At 35.9% G+C, this 18,944-nt stretch overlaps 1 protein-coding gene across 1 annotated transcript in view; it reads right to left on the bottom strand.

The window, feature by feature from the left end:
* The window catches only part of THSD7B (thrombospondin type 1 domain containing 7B), a 774,554-nt gene that overhangs the window by 12,167 nt on the left and 743,443 nt on the right, over nt 1-18,944 (bottom strand). Inside the window, exons 20-26 of the mRNA XM_054562681.1 lie at nt 16,672-16,817; nt 11,201-11,360; nt 9,918-10,091; nt 9,726-9,821; nt 7,386-7,468; nt 5,939-6,131; nt 2,374-2,461 (exon numbers count right to left, since the gene is read on the bottom strand). Of these exons, the coding sequence (XP_054418656.1) occupies nt 2,374-2,461; nt 5,939-6,131; nt 7,386-7,468; nt 9,726-9,821; nt 9,918-10,091; nt 11,201-11,360; nt 16,672-16,817 (940 nt within the window). The remainder of the gene's footprint in view (nt 1-2,373; nt 2,462-5,938; nt 6,132-7,385; nt 7,469-9,725; nt 9,822-9,917; nt 10,092-11,200; nt 11,361-16,671; nt 16,818-18,944) is intronic.

Genomic DNA, 18,944 nt, shown 5'->3' with positions numbered 1-18,944 from the left:
CTCAAGCAGACCACTACCCTAAGTGGCAGCAGCATGAGAGGACCCAATAATCCTACCCCAGGGGAACTCTGCCCTGCCTTGTGGTGTCTAAGCCTGACTGCTGAGCATAGAGTGACTAGATTAACAACTGAAGGAGACAGCCACAGACAAGAGATTCCTGGAAGTCTCGAACAGACTGCCTAAAGTCAGACAGTGTCCCTTACAGGGATATCATCAAAGGCAGATCCAGAAAGAAAAAGCAGTGTCTCCTACCATAGAAGTACACATCACAAAGTCAGGAAATCAAGACAGATCAACTTAAGAAGCAGAAGCAAAAAAGAAGACTCTCACAAATAATGGGAAGACAAAGAAACACACCCCAATTGAAGGGATAGGAGGAATCCCCAGAAAGAGAACTCAATGAAATAGAGGCAAGTAAATTAGCAGATACTGAGTTTAAAATAATGGTACAAAGGAAGCTCAATGAGCTCAGAGAGAATTACAAAAAACTACAGGCAAACTATGAAGAGCTTACTGCAAACTATATCAGCATGAAAAAGGACATAGAAACTATCAATAAGGGGCAAGAGGAAATGAAGAAGACAATTTCTGAATTGAAGAACACAGCAGAAGGAATCAAAAGCAGGCTGGACGAAGCTGAGGATCTAATCAGTGAGCTGGAAGACAAAGTAGAAAAAAGCTCCCAGAAAGAGCAAGAAAATGAAAAAAGACTCAAAAAGCATGAAGAGTCATTTAGGGAAACACAGGACAACCTGAAATATAATAATATCCATAGAATAGGGATACCAGGAGAAGAAGAGGAGCAAGGGATAGAGAATCTGTTTGAAAAAGTAATGATGAAAAACTTCCCTATTTTGAGGAGAGAAAAAGTCACACAAGTCCAGGAAGCACAGAGAGTCCCATTCAAGAGGAAGCCAAAGAGGCCCACTCCAAGATACACCATAGTTAAAATGGCAAATAGCAAAGATAAACAGAGAATCCTAAAGGCAGCAAAGAGAAACAGGTAGTAACATACAAGGGAGCCCTGATACAAGGCTAGCAGCTGACTTCTCAACAGAATCACTACAAGCCAGAAGGGAATGGCAAGAAATATTCCAAGTAATGGAAAGCAAAGATCTGCAACCAAGACTGCTCTACCCAGCAAGGCTCTCCATTCAAATGGAAGGCGAAATAAGGAGTTTCCCAGACAAAAGAAGGCTAGGAGAATACACCTCCACAAAACCAGCATTGCAAAATATGCTAAAGAGGCTGCTTTAAAAAGATGAAGGAAAATAGTCTATGAATACCCAGTTCGTTTCACAGTCACCAATACTTGATATTACTAAAATGTTTAATACTTAATCTGATTGTGACCATGATGTGTTATTTAATTGTTACTTTATTATTTATTGAAACTAAATCTATTTTTGTAGATTTCTTGCCTATTTCTATTATTTTAAAAAAGTTTTAAGTGACTTTGTGGTAGTCTTTATCCATTTCTTTTATTAAATGTTTGTAGAATTTTTCCCCCCAAAAAAACTCCAAAAACTATTAACCCTTTTTTAGATGTGTTGCAAATACTTTTCTATTTTATTACATGTCCTTTAATTATTTTTATATGAATATTACTATATAGTTAAATGTTTAATATGGTCATATTGGCAATATCTTCCTTTATAGCTTCTGGGTTTGAATATGTTACTTCAGGGTAAGAAAAATATTATTTTGTATTTCCTCCTAAAACTCCTTAGATTTTACCTATTCATTTTTAACTCACCTGAATTTTTTTTTGTATAATGTGTGAAATAGGGCTCTATATTTGTTTTATTTCAAGTAGTAGTGGTCCATGCACTTTATTTGTTGAATAAGCCTTATTTTCCCCTTATTTTCAAAATCTGTTGTAAACAATAATTCTTTGGAATAAAGTCACAACTACATTCAGTTATATTATGACCACCTGCAATAGTTTTTGCTTAAAAGACAATTTCAAAACTCAATCAGGTTTTAGATTGAGGTTTGACATGTCACTTTAATTATATACTACATTGTTAGAGAGATATATGCATTCGTTTCTAGAATGCTCATTTTATTTCATTGAACTACTTGATCATTTCTGTGCTTGTATATGCTATTTTAGTTGCTGAGACTTTAAAATGGATTTACATTTTTTAAATATTTTATAATGGATTTTGACATTAAAAAGTAAATAAATAGCATCAATCTGCATTTTTTAAAAAATTAAAAATTAAAAAAAAGAAGGAACTTCTAAAGAAAAAAATTGCCGTCTACTTGTGGGTTCAAGCGTCCTGTTATAATGGTCAATCGTTCTGACTCTTTTTAATATAACATGCTACTCATAAAAACATGGAGTATAAACTAATAATTAGTACTTACCAAACAAAGTAGGAAGTAAATACTAGGAAAATCATGATAAGAAAACCACCACCTGAAACACCATAAACCCAAATTTTTACTCGGCCATCTGTTTAAAATAGAGATAAAATAATAAGCTTAGCATACAAAATCTTTATGTTTCATCTGAATTCTGAGTCTTGCATAAGGCATAAACAGAAATACGCAATTTTGACAGTTTATCAAATGTAAAATGTTAGACTATCAAAAATATCACAGTATTAAACAACACCAAAATCAATAAAATCTAACTAGAAAGCTCTTTTGAATTTATTTTATGTGTATATTTTCTTATACATGTAACACAAAAATATTGTAAAACATCTTGACCACATAAATAGAACAAGAAAATAAATTATAATTAAGAAACAATCCTGCATGCAAAGAAAATTACTGTGACCATATTTGGTGACTTTGCTTCCTGAATAATGTTGAGTGAACAAAAATCTCATGAACAAATAAGCTAATCTGTTTATCAAATTACTGTAAATTTATAACCAACTATAAAATTATATCCATATGTGTACAAATATACATTATTTGTTATTTGATATTTGCCAAAATTTAAAAAAATAGATTATTCACATATTCTGATCAGTTTCGTGACTTCTATGTAAAGTATAACTTGAGTTTATGTATGCATGTTTTTCTTTATATGATAGATGTTGACTTGTTTTTGAAACTCTAGCAGTTTTTGTTCTGTTTTATATGACCATATATATATAGTTAACTAAACATAGAATTGTACTGAAATGAACTGTATTCCTTTCTGAAAGATATATACACACTAAAGTTTCATTATACTATATGAATGTAATTAACTGCAGGTGTAAAACACAGATATTAGTATCCTATTCTAAATGTTCCCATAGGGTGAAAAATAATCAAAATCTGTTGTAAACAATAATTCTTTGGAATAAAGTCACAACTACATTCAGTTATATTATGACCACCTGCAATAGTTTTTGCTTAAAAGACAATTTCAAAACTCAATCAGGTTTTAGATTGAGGTTTTAATGTACTAATATCTTTCTGTGGTCAAAATCTTTTTATAAAGCTCTGATTCTGACCTCTTTAAAACACTACTGATGAAATCCCCTATTCTGACTTTTTTACATAGATAATTTTAAAAGGCTTCCCTGAGTGAACATGCACTTTGGTCTTATTACCCCTATGCCCAACAGAGTTGAAGTATTGGGAGAATCTAGTGATTTTAAATTCCCAGTGGAAAGGTATGTGGTCCATGACTTTTAATTATGTTACTTTAAAAAAATAATATAATGTTTTATAATAACATAATGGATAAGGCCAAACATCAACTATAAAAAAAGATACGTAGTGAAAAATAAGTCTTTCTGCCACCCTATCTGCATTCCAAAGCCAGGAGCTATCAGTGGTACCGGTTTCCTTGTGAATCATTTCTTAGTCCTTTCTACAAATGAAAGCATATGAGTGTGTTCACACACACACACACACACACACAGATTTTAAAAGACATAAATGATGCATATCATGCCCTTTGATTTGTACTTATTTTCACTTAAAATATGTCTATTTTATTTTAATATATCTATGATTTATATTACATGATTGTATCATTTTGTTTTTTCATTATTCTATTTATACACATTGACATTGTTTCTGTTCATTTGCTGTATAACAAGTGATCATGTAATGAATAGCATATACCTGCTTATTTTAGTATATGTGAATATATTTGTATGATGAATTGCTAGGGCAGAAATTTTAGGTCACAGTGCTTGATCTGTATTACATAAATGCCCTCCTAGAGGTTGATTCAATTTATATTCTCATCATGAAAACAATACAGGTTTTACCCTCTTTTCCTGACTAAATATACAGGGTCTGGCAGAAGTTACTCCTGCTTCAGTGTGGTTATAAACCACGCAATAATATGGGTGCAATAATTTATAGTTTTAACTTGAACATTTCACCTGAAATATCATACGGTATGCTTGGATGTGATATTGTCATGTTACAGAATTACATGCTTATGACTTTGAAAAAAAAATGTTGTAATAAAAAAGGGGCATTATTTGTACTGGACCCTGTATAATATGTATATGCTAAGATAAATACATATATACACAATAGTTTATATATGAATGTGTATGTATATTAACATACATATTATTCATGTTTTAATGAGACCGCAAAAGGTTAAGATCTCATTTGTGGATTTGAAGACTCATTTCCCTGGAACCTCACCCTAATTCTCTTCTGAAATATGATCTATAAGCAAGAGGTGAGGCTGGCTACATTTTATGTCATGTATCTTTCAAACTTAAATAAACTGCTAACTCAGTCACAACATGGACGTTTTTAAACATCTATGGCATGCCCAGACATATGGGGGAAATCAAAAGTGAGTTAAGATATTGTGGTCATTCTTCAAAGTCGGTGACCTGGGTCGTCTTTGGGCCAGCCCTGGTTTTTGCTTTATTTAAGCATGTCATCAAGGCATTTTTGGTCAAGCAAAGGCCTAGGATTTGGAAGGAAAGTTCCCAGGATATGTTTTGCCTAAGTTTTATCCCTTTCTTCCCTCTCCCTTCCCCCTCAGTGCAGCTATGCGCAGGCATTAGTAGCATTAGTAGCATTAGTAGCATTAGTAGCCTTTTGTTTCTTAAAAGAGGTCTGTGTGATAGGCAGAGTATCTTGCTTTCATTTTCCACCCACTTTACAAGGTGGGAAGTAGAGACCAGTGCTATGTAAAGGCCTTAATGACCTGCCTTTCAAAGCTTGCTGTCACTTACTTGCGGTGTAACTTTCATAAAATTAATTTGCATGGGCAGTTTCAGACTCCTAATCTCTAACATGAGAATAATAGCATCTCATTAGGTTGCAAGAACATAATGAGAAGATTCATGTAATATAACCAGCACAGAACCATGGGGTATACAAAAATAATAAATGTTCACTCCTGTCCTTAATAACCACAAATTCCTGAGCCCTGCAGGCCTGACACTGTGCTAATACTCATGACAGTCCTGCCGGGTAGGTGCCTCTAGTTTATCTCACAGATGAGGAAACAGGTCCAGAGGGGCGAAGAAATTATACTCAATCACAAGACAGGCACATTCTGAGCCTTGATGTCCACAAGGTCTGTCTGCCTTTGAAACTGATGTTCTCTGTTGTTTCATCAGTGTTTTTCAAACCACATAGGGGTCTTGGCCATTTCCTTAGGTATCTACATGTTCCTGAGAATCTGTTCCAATTTTTTATTTTAATTTACATTTACATACACAGATTCACAGCTGTAAAAGCATACACTGTTGTAGAGATAATTTACAATTAAAAGGTATTTTTAAAGGTTAATATTTTGATTATTTTAGTGTCTCTTAGACTGGAGTTGACAGACTTACCCTCATCAATCCATGAAAAATTTTACATTTAAAAGAGCTCATACTGCCTCTTCCTTTTTTTCCCCTTCCAGTCCTCCATTCTTTCAGTCATGGACATTGGTCACAACATGAACCCTAATCCCCCATAAAAACATTGTACATTTCTTAACATAACTGAAACATACCTGGATCAAGGGGTTGAAGAGACCATCCTTTAAACATATCATGTATTTTCGAATTCACAGGTCTGTTTTTCCCAGCAAGGTTTTTCACATGAGCCTTTTTGTCCTCTGAGCCTGGCACTTTCATGCAGTAATCCAGAAAACCATTTGATCTCATTATCTCTGTATAGCCCTTCTCACAACCACAGACTCCACCCTACAGCAAAAAAAATATATTTTTGTGGTTACACATTGAGTTGTGTAGGTGACCAATTTATTGGAATCACTTAATATTTGCATATGTCATGGCAATTTGGGGTTTTTCAGCAAACAGACGTGCCAAAAAGATGAAAATCCAATAAGTAATTTATCTTTCTGAACTCTCAATCGGTAAACAAATCATCAGCTTTTTCTAGTGCTTTACAATTCTTACATCTTCCAAGTATGAAATTACAGTTTATCAAGGGGGGGTATTAACTACACGCTTTTCTCTATCATAGAGATTTTTAAGGCATTTAATCAAATTATCCTCAACTTTTCCCACCAGCTGTTTCAGGTTCCTGCCCACTCACTCCAACCTACCCTGGGTAGTGAGAGGCAAAGCAATGGAATTAATTACATATTTCCTTTGAGTTATGTGCTCTTTGAGCTCTGTGGCTGCCCCAGCAGCTGAATGTCTCACCTGCTACTATTGATCAATAACTCGTCTGAACTACCTCTTTACTTGTAGGCTTAGTTCTGCACTCCAAGAGGGAAGCCCAAGGGGAGAAAAAAGAAAATTTCACCAAAGGCACATGTGTATGAAAAGAGACCTATTTAAGGAACATGACACAACTCTCTGAAAATTTATACATGTGAACACACATATATAATTTTTATCCATAGGCACTTAAGTTAAAATGAACTAAACATCAAAGAATATTTATATACAACCCATGGACATGGACAACAATAAAGGGACTGGTTTGGGATGGGGAGAAGGTGGGGCTGGGATGAGGTGGGGAAAGGGAGAAAAATGGGAACAACTGTAACAGCATAAACAATAAAAATTAAATTAAAGCAATGAAAACAATAAAAACATACTACAATATTTATAATATAATCGATTTTACTAAATTATATTTAGCAAATATGAATATGCATTTATAATAACTTTCAAAATAATTTAGGTAGATGAAAGGCTAAGAATCAAAGAATAAATCAATGGAGAACAGTTATTGATAAATAGAGAATATAAATGAGAAAAACAGATTTGCCTATAGACAGATTTATAGAAAAAAGACTGCTTGCCTTAACACATGCGCCTGCAAAAAAGACTCCGAATAGTTGTGATTACTCCTGCAAATGCCTCTAGATGGTATCGTGGGCACATGGAACTGCTGTTTGACTCTAGCAGACTGGAAAGCATCCAACAGTGTATGTATAACACAGCAATTAAAATACTTATAGAAGCCTCCAGCGCACGACTCACCTGTGTACAGTAGGAGAAAGGTTTTCTGCATGCTGGATTACACTGTCTAATAGCAGCAGGACGTGCCTGAGGGGAGCAGCCTCCTACAAAGGAAACCCCACCATCATTTGCAGATTTTTCTGTGATAAACATTAAAAACATTTTTCCCTTCCAGGCACTGGCCACTTTGTAACAGTTATTATTATTTTTTTTTTATAAATCCATTTGCTGACATGTGGCCCAGTCTTATTTTATTGATTATTCCAGGATGGATTGTTTGAGATGGGAGGCTCTGCTAACAGAAGCTACTTATAATAGATTCTTTATACCTGCTCACTGGCAATATGGTTCTGTCATATGGCTATGCTTGAGGGTAAAGTCTTTGAGTGTCAGCATCAGTAAGAGAATTGGTGAAATCTCAATTTAAGTTCAGGAACATAAAATATATCTGCCTGAGACTTAGTCTACATGTATTTTTCTCCAGTTCTGGAATACCCCAATTTGACACTAGGTTAATCCCCAACAATAAAATGCTAAAAGAAGGACACTGTCAATTAATGGGCCCAGGATATCAAACACTTTGGTAACATTTTAAAACATATTTCAATCAGGATACAGGCACATACACACACCCTTTGACTCCCACACATATTTTTTTAAGAGCAAATGTACACGCTTCATTAGGGGCAATCAAACATCTGACACGGTCCTTGATACAACATTCGTTAAATGTTTTTGAGGAAGAGAAGGGAACAATGCATGCTTCTATAACCTGAAAATCACGTATGTATTAGCCTTGCCTTCCTAAATTCTGAGTACTTAACAAAGAAGTCACATACTCTCCGACAGCAATATTTAAACTTTATTTATAACGCTGGTTGCATTTATACTGTAGCCTTTGCCTTACTATAATCGTCAACCAGTTATAGTTTGATTTTATAGCTATCAAAAAGCTTTAGGCTATGTTAGTCACATCTACACTTTCCCTAAAAATGAAGCAGCTAAATCCTCAGTTACTTAGAAAATAATTCACACAAAAAAATTTAAAAAAACCCCACACTCCAGGCTTAGCACTTTGGTGTGAAGTTATTAATTTGGGGCATGGGTGGCAAATAACCACACAGTTCTGTTGCTATCAACTGTGTTCAGAGGGACTTTCTCACTCTTTAAACCAGCGATGTCCAAAGTGTAGTGTGTGGATCCTTGCAGGAGGGGATCTTGTGAGGACTAAGAAGAAAATATTTGAATTTATATAGTTTATACAACATTTTTGTTTATATTTTAGAAATGTAATTAAGCTCTAATAACACTCAGCAACCTGAGCATATGCATCAGATGTCCACATGCACTTTGTGCATGAGGTCCTCGTGTAGAGAACTGGGGAGCACAACCCGCACCACTTTAACTCTCAGCTTATTGCACGGTATGTGTGATGCTTTCTGAGTTCTGGTCAGATTAATTTACAAATACATTTAGTTTTAACAATAACTTATACAATGTACAGGTAGCTTAAAGTAAATTATTGTATGAGTGAACTATAGAGTAAATGCAATACCGACAATGCAAAAACAAATATACAAGGAAAAGGCAGAGCTGACAATTCTATTCCCATGAAAGGATAGAAATTCTTCCTACAATAAGTTCTTTGTCAGTCTAGTACTAAGTAACAACAATGGCGATTTAATTATCTCTGATAAGAAGGCATAAAAATTCCCTTTAAAATAACTAAGACTACTTGTAGATCAAGTAGTCTTAACCATTGTCATGAGGAACACTTCCCTTAGTCTACATTTAGATATTAAATAATAATCAATACTATCACAATTTAAGAACTAAATATAATAAGATAATGAATATAAGCATGCAAATTTGCAGCAAAATTTTTTGCTCTATTAACAAATATAATATATTAAATTGTTGTATATCCTATTAAACCCTTTTATTTCAATTTCTGTATGTTTCATAATATAATATATAAGCATGTAATATGATATATAAGCATATGATATGTTGAAATAAGTCCTCAAACATATTTTACTAAGAAAGTACATGATTTAAAATTTTAGAGACCATTGTTTTAAGCTAGCATCTGTCTTTTTCAGTCTTTGTCCCTGATCATAATATTTAAGAGAATTTTATTATATTTCAGCCTATTTTTTTACTTGCCTGATATATTATGGGTCTTCAAACAGAATTGTCTGCTTTCTGAGATGCGAAGGTCTAATGACAATTTGAAAAGAAGATCATCTAAGGTCAATGTCCAGTCTTTCTATGCTTATAGATTGTAAGCTAATTCTCCTCACAAACAGTAACACTCAGAAATCTTTTGGAAGTACCCACATGAACCTTAGGTAGGAATACCTGTGACGTTAATGCCATCTGAACGTTGGCACCATACAGTCCGTTCATTATTGTTCCAAAGACTTGCTTTCCATGTGTAGTGATAACATTTGCCTCCTGCAAGCAAATATGATAACAGCAGTGCTATTGTACCTGACATAAAAAAATAAGCTTAATCAATCAAAGCTGAGAATGGAAAAGTGCTCTTGGTACCTGTACAAGGACGTGTTTCTAGAACCTGCTGGGGACAGCTGTCTTGGTTTTCAAAAGACTGAATTATAAATGTCCTTGACCGAGATTGGCGGCCCATTGTCTCGAAGCTTCTTCCGTCGATGCAGGTTAATTCACATGTGCTCCACTCTGACCATTCCGTTAAATGGCAGTCTCCTAGGCGATTGTGCAGTACAAAGTGGGGGAAACAACACGGAAGCCAGTACTTGACAACATTTACACGGACACGTTCACAGTGAGATTTGTGGTGGTGGCAGTGCAGTGATGGAGTGTGTTCCAGGCACCACACATTGTACTTTGACCAATGTTCCAGTTAGAAAGTACGAAGAATGATTAATCAATTTGTGATTCAATAAAGGTTAGGAAGAGAGTGCCAAAACTAGATTGGCCTTACTTTGCTTCAAATCACAGTCATATTTACAGAATACTATGTGTCTGCTAACAATAATAAACTTTTTATAAAGGAAAATGTAAAGGTTAAAGTAACTAAGTTTTCAAGGAGCAGCATAACATCGTAAAATTGATGTTCACAGAAACAATATAAAGAGAATAAGTTGGTCATTAAAGTGAATATTTTTGAGCCTAAAGAATGTTGAGTTTAATAAACTAAACGTACATGCACTTTTGTGTGTGTATATGTATATATGTATGTATATGTGCTTATATACATGCACATATGTTTTACATGCCATACTCTAAAGGATATATTATGCCACTTTCAACTTATGCCATATACCCTAAGTTATTAGAATTAAACTCATATATTTTATGTAACTAAAAATGACCTTCATAGACACAATGACATAGAACACAACCATCTGACAAAGTGCCTTCATAAACATACAGCCTTACTTGTTCCAACCATGCCATTCCCAAGAGGTTCATCCACTCATGGATTCAGTTAACATTTTTTGAGTGCAGGCCAATGTGCTAGATGCTGTCAGGTCGGGCATTACTAACACATTTTCTATGCCCCAGGTAAAACACCAGGGAAGTGAGAGACAAGATTCTAACCTAGCTGTTAAATTTCCACATCCGGTGTTTTTTTTTCCTCTAACCTACACTGCCTCCACTGAAGCTGTTAGGTACATTTCAAAGTTATAACCACAATTAAAAGTCAGTTAAAGTTAGTTGAAAAGTTCAATTTTGATGAGATAGAGCTTCAGAAAAAACATAAATCTTTTAAATAAAAGATAAATCTTATTTAATAAATAAGTAAATAAGATCACCATGGAAGGCACTCCCAACTGTTTAAAATTGCATACCAGGGCAGGGCACAGAACACAGCTGCTTCAGGAGGGCATCCTGAAAGGGCATTTCTTTACACTGTGCGTCATCTACACGAACAGCAGAAGTAGAGATTGAACCATTGTGGACTACACAGGAAAGGCTGCGGATCTGGACTCCTTCCCCACAGTCTCCACCCTGTGAGAGGAAAGGATACTGTCAGAATTACCCAAATAATTAGTATCTTAGAGCTTTGGTTCCTGCTATCTCTTGCTTTAAAACAAACAACAAAAAAAAAAAGGCAAACCCTCCTAGTTGTATATTTCAGCAGCTTCCTCCTCTTGGGAGTTCCCTTTCAACTGCTGCCAATAAAGTATCACTAAGCAATTCTTCAAGAGCTAATGGAGAAGCTGAAGAAAAATGCAAATTTATGCCATGAAATTTCTGTTCTCAGAATATGACCATTCATTTTGGAACCCAGCCAGAATTGACTGAAAAAGGAAAACAATACATAATTTGTCTAGGTGTATGTGATAAAATGGCCTAAACTATAATCACTCTCCCAGAAGAACATGCACAGCCACAGGACATACATTTCTTTTGTACTTTGCTTGTGTTTCCCTTGTAGGGAGCTCAGCACTTTCTCATATGGATTAGGCTGGGATTTCCAGTGAAACACTGGTTTTCTCTATTGTCATGAGTTGATTTCCTGGCATGTATTTTGTCATGAATAATGTTCTTTGAAGATGTTTACAAATAGCACTCAGATTATTCTTGGCAATTAGAAAAACAATTGTACAATGTCTGTCAGAAACAGAGGCTTAGAAATGAAAGGCCCTTAGTGGTTATCTGGCCCAAGCGTTTGCCTGATATAAGGTTTCCTATTATGCATTTTTGTCAGATATTCATGAGATGAGTGTCCTTTCTTCAATTTTAGTCAGGTGTTTGTACTTCAAAAAGAAGTCCATTGGCTATTTTGATAACTTTAGATGATAGCTCTCTTTTTGCACAAATACCTTAAAAGACAGCCTCAGGCAAGCTTTTCTGCTAAGGAGGTAAAATCCCTCCTGGCAAGAGTGAGGGTAAAAGAAATAAATCAGGAACAAAAGGAAAGTGAATAAAAGGTAGTGTTACTAAGCTGGCTTCAACTTCAAAGTCAACACAGTTGCTTTCTTAGTCACCTAACACCTTCAGACAGGCCACATGGTATCACTGTGCCTCAGTGCCATCCATAATGGGGCCAGGCAGGAAGAAGGGAGAGGCATTTAAATGCCAGCTCCTCCCTGGATCCACTTCTCATTGATCAACCTTCATCCCAGGGAGTATTAACTGCTCTGTGCTTCCAAGGTGTGCTACTCAGTATCTAATAAGTCCAGAAGTTGGTGGAAGACCTAGAGCCTTTAGGACTAATGCTGGTATGGTTGAGGGGAGAGGGGAAGAGAGAGGGGGGAGGAAAGAACTAGTGTGCAAGCCTTTGCACCTCTGTTCCTGCAGGCAGGAATGCTATGTGCTACAACCCACTAATCCATTATTAGGTAACAATGTGGTAACTGTGTTTTGCACTGGGACACTGGATTTCACCTCCTTATTCCTTCTCCACTACTGGACTCAGAAACTGCATTGCCTAGGCCTTGGGCTACTGTGGCTCTTGCAGTGGCAGGAGTCAACAAGGTCAAGGGGGACAGTTAAAGCAGTCAGGACACTTTTCCAAGGATGTGGAACAGGTGATCCAGGGCTGACGGGCCTGCTGAGCACCAACCAGGTCAAGGCAGGAGCTACTTTGTGTCAGGGGCAGCTTGTAGATGGACCACTGGAGGTGCAGGATGGTATACAATGGCTGTTCAGAAAAATTCTTTATATGGGGAAGTCAGGATTCAAAGACACATTGGCAGAAGAGAAAAGGTGCAACATGGAGGAGGTCCAAATTGTAGGAACTGAAAGCCTCAGGAATCTGAGTAGGCACAGAAACCGGGACCATCACATCCTCTTCTAGAGATGTTTTAACAGGAATTATGATTCATTTACCTAAGATGGCAATTCCCACACTTGATTTATCAATAACCCGTAATTGCTCTAATCATTTATACAGCTGTTGTGAAATTGGCAAAAAATGCACCTTAATTTTGAATCTTAGTACTTTATTTGTAAGAAGAGAAGTGGAAGTTTAAAATCAGTTTACAGTAGATTCATCCAAGGCAAATTCTGTAGTAAATGTTTACTTCATGAAGTAGAAAATAACTAGTGTAATTTCATTTTGGGGGAGGATTTTCTCTTATAACTTATTATTCTACATGATGGGCCTAAGAATTGTCTAGGGTATATATTTTGTTATAGAGTATCAGACTTTGTGTACTTGGAAAGAAGAGCCTGAGGACCCAGCAGCATGTATGAAATTTGAAAACACTGCCATCTGGAACCTCAGTAACAGAAGGTGTAATTGAGTCGAGCTTTGTTTGACATTCCAGGAGATGGAGTATAAGGAAATGGCAGGAAACAAGCTTATGTTAGAGGTCACTTTAAAAACCAAAACAAACAATAATATGCTCTTAGTATGTATCAGCATTCAACCTTAATCTCTCATACCTTTGATGACAACAGCCACATATGAAGATAAATCAGCATCAGGATAATAATTTTATGCATAAAACAAGCATTTTCTCACTATCACTTCTGAGACTCTATACACTAGGGCCTGAAAACGGAGCCTGGCTTTTTAGAGCAAGATTGTCAACACCAAGGATTCTTTCAGTAACTCAGCACTGTCTAAATCATTAATGGACTTTTTGTATACTCTTAATTGCCATCACCAGATGTGGATAGGCAGATGGTGCTAATAGTCATAATTATAGTTTTAATTAAAATTATAATAGCCATTACAATTTATAAGCTCTTTTTTTTGCCGGGCACTATGCTAAGCACTGTTGAGGAGAAGGCAGAAGGGGTTAAGGAGGAGAGGAACGGGAAGGGTCTAGTCATGGAACAGGTGTAAATGTCCAATGGATGTGGACAACAGGGTGGGGATTGACGGTGGGAGTGGGGGATGGGCAGGGCAGGGGAGAGCAATGGGGGAAAATTGGGAAAACTGTAATAAAACAACAATAAAAAAGAGAATTGTCTACTACCTACCAAAAATCTCCAGTAAATTTATACTACCACTACTCCCATTATATAGGATTTAAAAACAGAGGTTTGGAAATTTTAGAAACTTTGCAAAAATTGTAGGGCTAAGAAATGGCAGATCACTGATCAAAATCAGGCCTGCTAAACTCCCAGAACCTAAGCTCCTAAAACAGATCAACCAACATATGTGTGGATACATGTTATCCCCTGAGGGACTTGAAAAGAAAGAATTAGGGGGAAAAAAGTGAAGACTGAGGATAAACACTTCCATTACTAATCTATTTCCATGTAAGATAAGGGCAAAATTGGCACATTAACAGTGCCCTGTTCAAGCTTCTCTTATTAGGGTTTAATACTTGATGGCAATCAGCCACTTCAATATCATCACCACTCTCAGTGAATGAGCAGGTTATATGCCTGCATTCAGTGGGTTAGTATAGGATAGAACAAGGAGAAGCAGAAGTGCAGTTGTGAGAGAGATGCTCTTTTCCCTTGCATGCAAAAGTCCATGTGTATTTTTATCAGTAATTCCAGAATCTCAGCTTACATATAAATCTAAGAAAAGGCAACCTGCTAAAAAGATACTGTGTTTTCTGTCTCACAAAAAGTTCACAATTAGGCTTTGGAAAAGCAGAAATGCAATTTGAACTCAGGAAAAAGTCAAATCAAATGTCATCATGACTCCCTTTCTTTTTGCCTCTGTTTTTCTTTGTGTTACCTTCTTTATTCTTTCTTGCTTTTGAGTGACTAGCAAGAAAGGTGGGACAATGTGGCAGCTAAAGACTTCCTGAATACAGTATCTTTGAACAGCTTTAATCCCATTCCAAATTCTTGGGGAAGAACTGAACGTGTCAGTTAGTGGGAATAACCTCATCTAGAAATCCAAGGAGCTTGGAAGATTCTGTATACTCCTGCTCTATGGTCTCTAGTGCCTCCACATCTGTGTGTTGCTAAAGGATGCCATAACCCCATATTTCTCACCACAGTGCTACAGAGAATGTTCACAACCCATCGCTCTTGCCCCTATGGTTCTGTCAAAAGCTCAATAGGTAACAATAAAATGAGACATTGCATTTGGCATTTCCCCATAATGTTCCTATGGGACAAGATGACAGACTTGTCTATTAAAAAAAAAAAAGTCTCCTGAACTGAGGAAGACAGAATGGAAAGTACAGGAGAACTAGTAAGGTATAGCAACAGTTGTTATGCCTGCCAACACCCAGAGCATGGAATGTGTCAGTCCTTCCTCCCTCCCTTCCTTCTTTCTAAATTTCTTTTCTCCCCTTCCCCTGCAGTGGGCTGCTGAATTCTTTGAGCTTATTCTCTCTACTCTGTGAACTTTTATTGCAATTATAAGGAGAAATATTCCTTTCATTTTCTTAATTGTGATTCCAAGCATTATTTAAAAGTTGCTAAAAGTGTAGGAAAGAAGATTTTAGACTAGTAGACAATGTATTCATATTTAAAGCTATTAGGATAGCATTGAATTACTTAGCATGGTTGCATTATTTTCTCTAAAAAGGAGACTGAACCAATGTGCCACACATTTTTCTTCCTCTGGGATTTATTGCAATACATGGGCATTTAACTTCTGCAAAATAATGCTGTAAGACAATGTCATCTGACAGGAACACCAAATATCTTTATGAGAATACTCTTCAGGTTTCTTAATGAATAATCAAAATTATTGTTACCTAATTAAAATAAGTTTTGGAATATGAACTGAAGAATAAAATAGTAAAGTAAGAAAATAGGGAAAAAAAATCAATGTGCTTTTTTCTATACAGGAAGCCAGGGAGAAAATGTAGTGGGAGATCTTTGCTGATCCAGCAAAAACTCTGGATATGTGATATATTATGATGTTTCTAGGCATTTATATTTCAGGCCAATAAAAAAGTAATCATTGAGGAAATTATAGGAACCTTGGTTTGTGTAATAATGTTAAAATATAACTTTCATACGCTTTTGGTTTTCTATCCATATGCAAGATTGTGTCTAAGCCTAAATGTGCCTCTTTAAGAAATACAGTCTACAGCAAGCTGTGCATTTCCATAGCATCAAGGTTTTGCCTAATTAAATAATATTTTGATATTTCTAACAAGTCAGGAAAATAACAGAATTCTTGAGGATGCCAAGGAGACTGACAGTCCCTATGAACCCCACTTACTATAATCAGTGCCTAATGAATAGCTATGTATATTCCTAGCAGTATAACTCCACTTGAGGTTAAATAATTGGATTATATCTTCCCATGTACCCAATTGCATAAATATGCATTGTGCCAGGCCCCTGCTGCTGCAAAATTTATTCCATCGGCACATAGGTTTGACTGGACAAGTGCTTTGGACATACTGAGAATGATTTCTCTAAATGTCATTACATGACCTACCTCCAATTTACATGCAGACCAGTTGCTGAGGACCCAGCTGTAGCAGGGGGTCACTGGGCAGGGTTTCTGCTGAGAAAGCTCTGTGGGGCATGGCCGTCCTTCCCCTTGGGTTGGCAGCATGATAAATCGAGTCCGGCTCATTCGACCTAAAATATTAAGGAAGATGTGAGCTTTTCAGGTAGAATTTGGCTTAGAACGGGAATTAAAGGACAGAATGTTGCCTTATATATGTAAGTCTTCAATAAAATACACTGAACTTTATCATGTTGAGCTTTCAATTTTCCTAGTATTTTAATTTAGTTTTTCTAGAGAGGTTATCTAAGGTCTGCATAATGCTTAGGATCTAAAATTCTGTCTTCTACTTCTTTAGTGTTTCCAAGTACAAGCTATGTATTGTTGCCAAATAGACTGATCATGTAACCATTGGCATAATATTAATTCATTCAACAAATATGCATCTGTTAAGCTGTAGTATCACCCAGGCGTCCTGCTATGTGTTATGGATACAGCAATGCAATTGCCAGGCATATCTTTGGCCATCATGGAACTTATACTTCAGACCAGGATTACAAGTATTAAAAATAGAGACTGTTGCACCTTCTTTACTGTTAGGTTATAAGTTAGCAAATAAGTTAAAAATTACACACAATCTAAATTACCCTAGAAAATTCCTTAGGAAGGTGCTACTCCAAGGTACCAATAGATTTTCTCAATTATTTCAACATGTCTAATTTTCCTCCATTTTAAACCATTTTTTTTTCACTGAGCACAAGATAAAGTTTTTGCCTTATGTGCAGGAGCCATGATGTTTAAAAGACATATTCAAATTCTAGTATTCCATAATGAAATATAATTGGTTAATAAGAATAACAGGAAAGAGCATGTCTCCCATGTCAACTCATGCCCGTACCTATATGCATTAGGTCACAAGCTTATCAAGTGCAATAGTGGATGGAATTTAAGTGTCTGTGTTTCACTCTCTTGATATTTCTCTCACTCACTCTTTCCTTTACTCTTCTCTTACTGCTAAGGTACTATGTGTATATAGTTTCACTACTATTATATCTGTGGATATAATGTCCTCCCACTGATGATATAGATCATTTATATAATTGTATTTGTGATAAAATATTCAAGGAAAAACCAGGGCTCTATTAAAGAATGTTATACGGATGCTTCCCATTCTGGGTTGGAATCAGAAAACATTTCCTTGAGCAGTTGAACTTTAAGCAGGAATCTTAACTTGGTGCAAGCCAAGCATAGTATAGAGAGTATGTCCCATAGTATACAGAGTATGTCCCAGAAGAAAGCATGTCTTTCTTCTATTCACTATGGAGGAGGTCATGAAATGAAAAGAAGTAAAACATTTTTGAGGACCTGACAGAAAGCCAATGCAACTGGAACAGAGAGAGTCAGGGAAAGAATAGGATGAGGATTGCTAATGCTATTAAAAGCAGGGTCTTTTAGTCAATTCCAAAGGTTCTACATTTATATCTTAACTGGAAAGCTAGTGATGACTTGATTCATATGTAGGATCCAGGCTTTGGGTAGGAATAATTCTCAGATGCTCTCAAGTTTAGAGACAAGCAAGGGTGACTCACACTTTCAGTGCACTAGATATCTTACTGGCCACCAGAATGTTATCATAGATTTGGTAGTAAACTAATACTCTCTGAGAAGATCCTCGAAGAAAACCAGGAAGTTTTAACCACTGACTTCTAAATTCCTTGAGGTTTGGGCTTCTGTCCCTACTGTGGTGTTTCATATATGTTAAGCACTAATTAAATATTTGTTTAATTCATATATTCATAAATTATCTACATTATATTATCTGGTATCAGCTAACATGTAATAACATAATAATACCAATACAATTATTAAGCAGGTACCATATACTAGGCAATATTCATAACAACCCTAGAGGAAAATTCTATTATATTCCTAGAGATGAGGAAACTGAGACGCAGAGAGATTAAGTCACTTATGTAAGGTAAAAAAAAACTTGTAAGTTGAAGAATAAAATTTACACTCAGAAACTTTTGATCCAGAGGAAGCTACATTAGTCATGATGCTGGGTTGATAGATATAGGCAAGACAGCAAGGATAGTACCCCAAAGGTATAAAAGAAACTAGATGATGGTAAAAATTTTTTCAGAGATAATGTGGGTTTGGTGAACAATAGGGTCTACCCATTCTGCATCCTTGGGAACTAAGTGTTTATAGATAGATGTTCTTCCCAGTATCACTCAAATCATATAAATTGGACATCACCT

The sequence above is a fragment of the Pteronotus mesoamericanus genome, unplaced genomic scaffold (assembly GCF_021234165.1).
Source record: "Pteronotus mesoamericanus isolate MK-2021 breed Mesoamerican mustached bat unplaced genomic scaffold, CSHL_Meso_final scaffold_651, whole genome shotgun sequence".
Classification (NCBI taxonomy): domain Eukaryota; kingdom Metazoa; phylum Chordata; class Mammalia; order Chiroptera; family Mormoopidae; genus Pteronotus; species Pteronotus mesoamericanus.
Note: the sequence above shows the minus strand (reverse complement) of the source record. Positions and strands in the feature narration are given on the sequence as shown.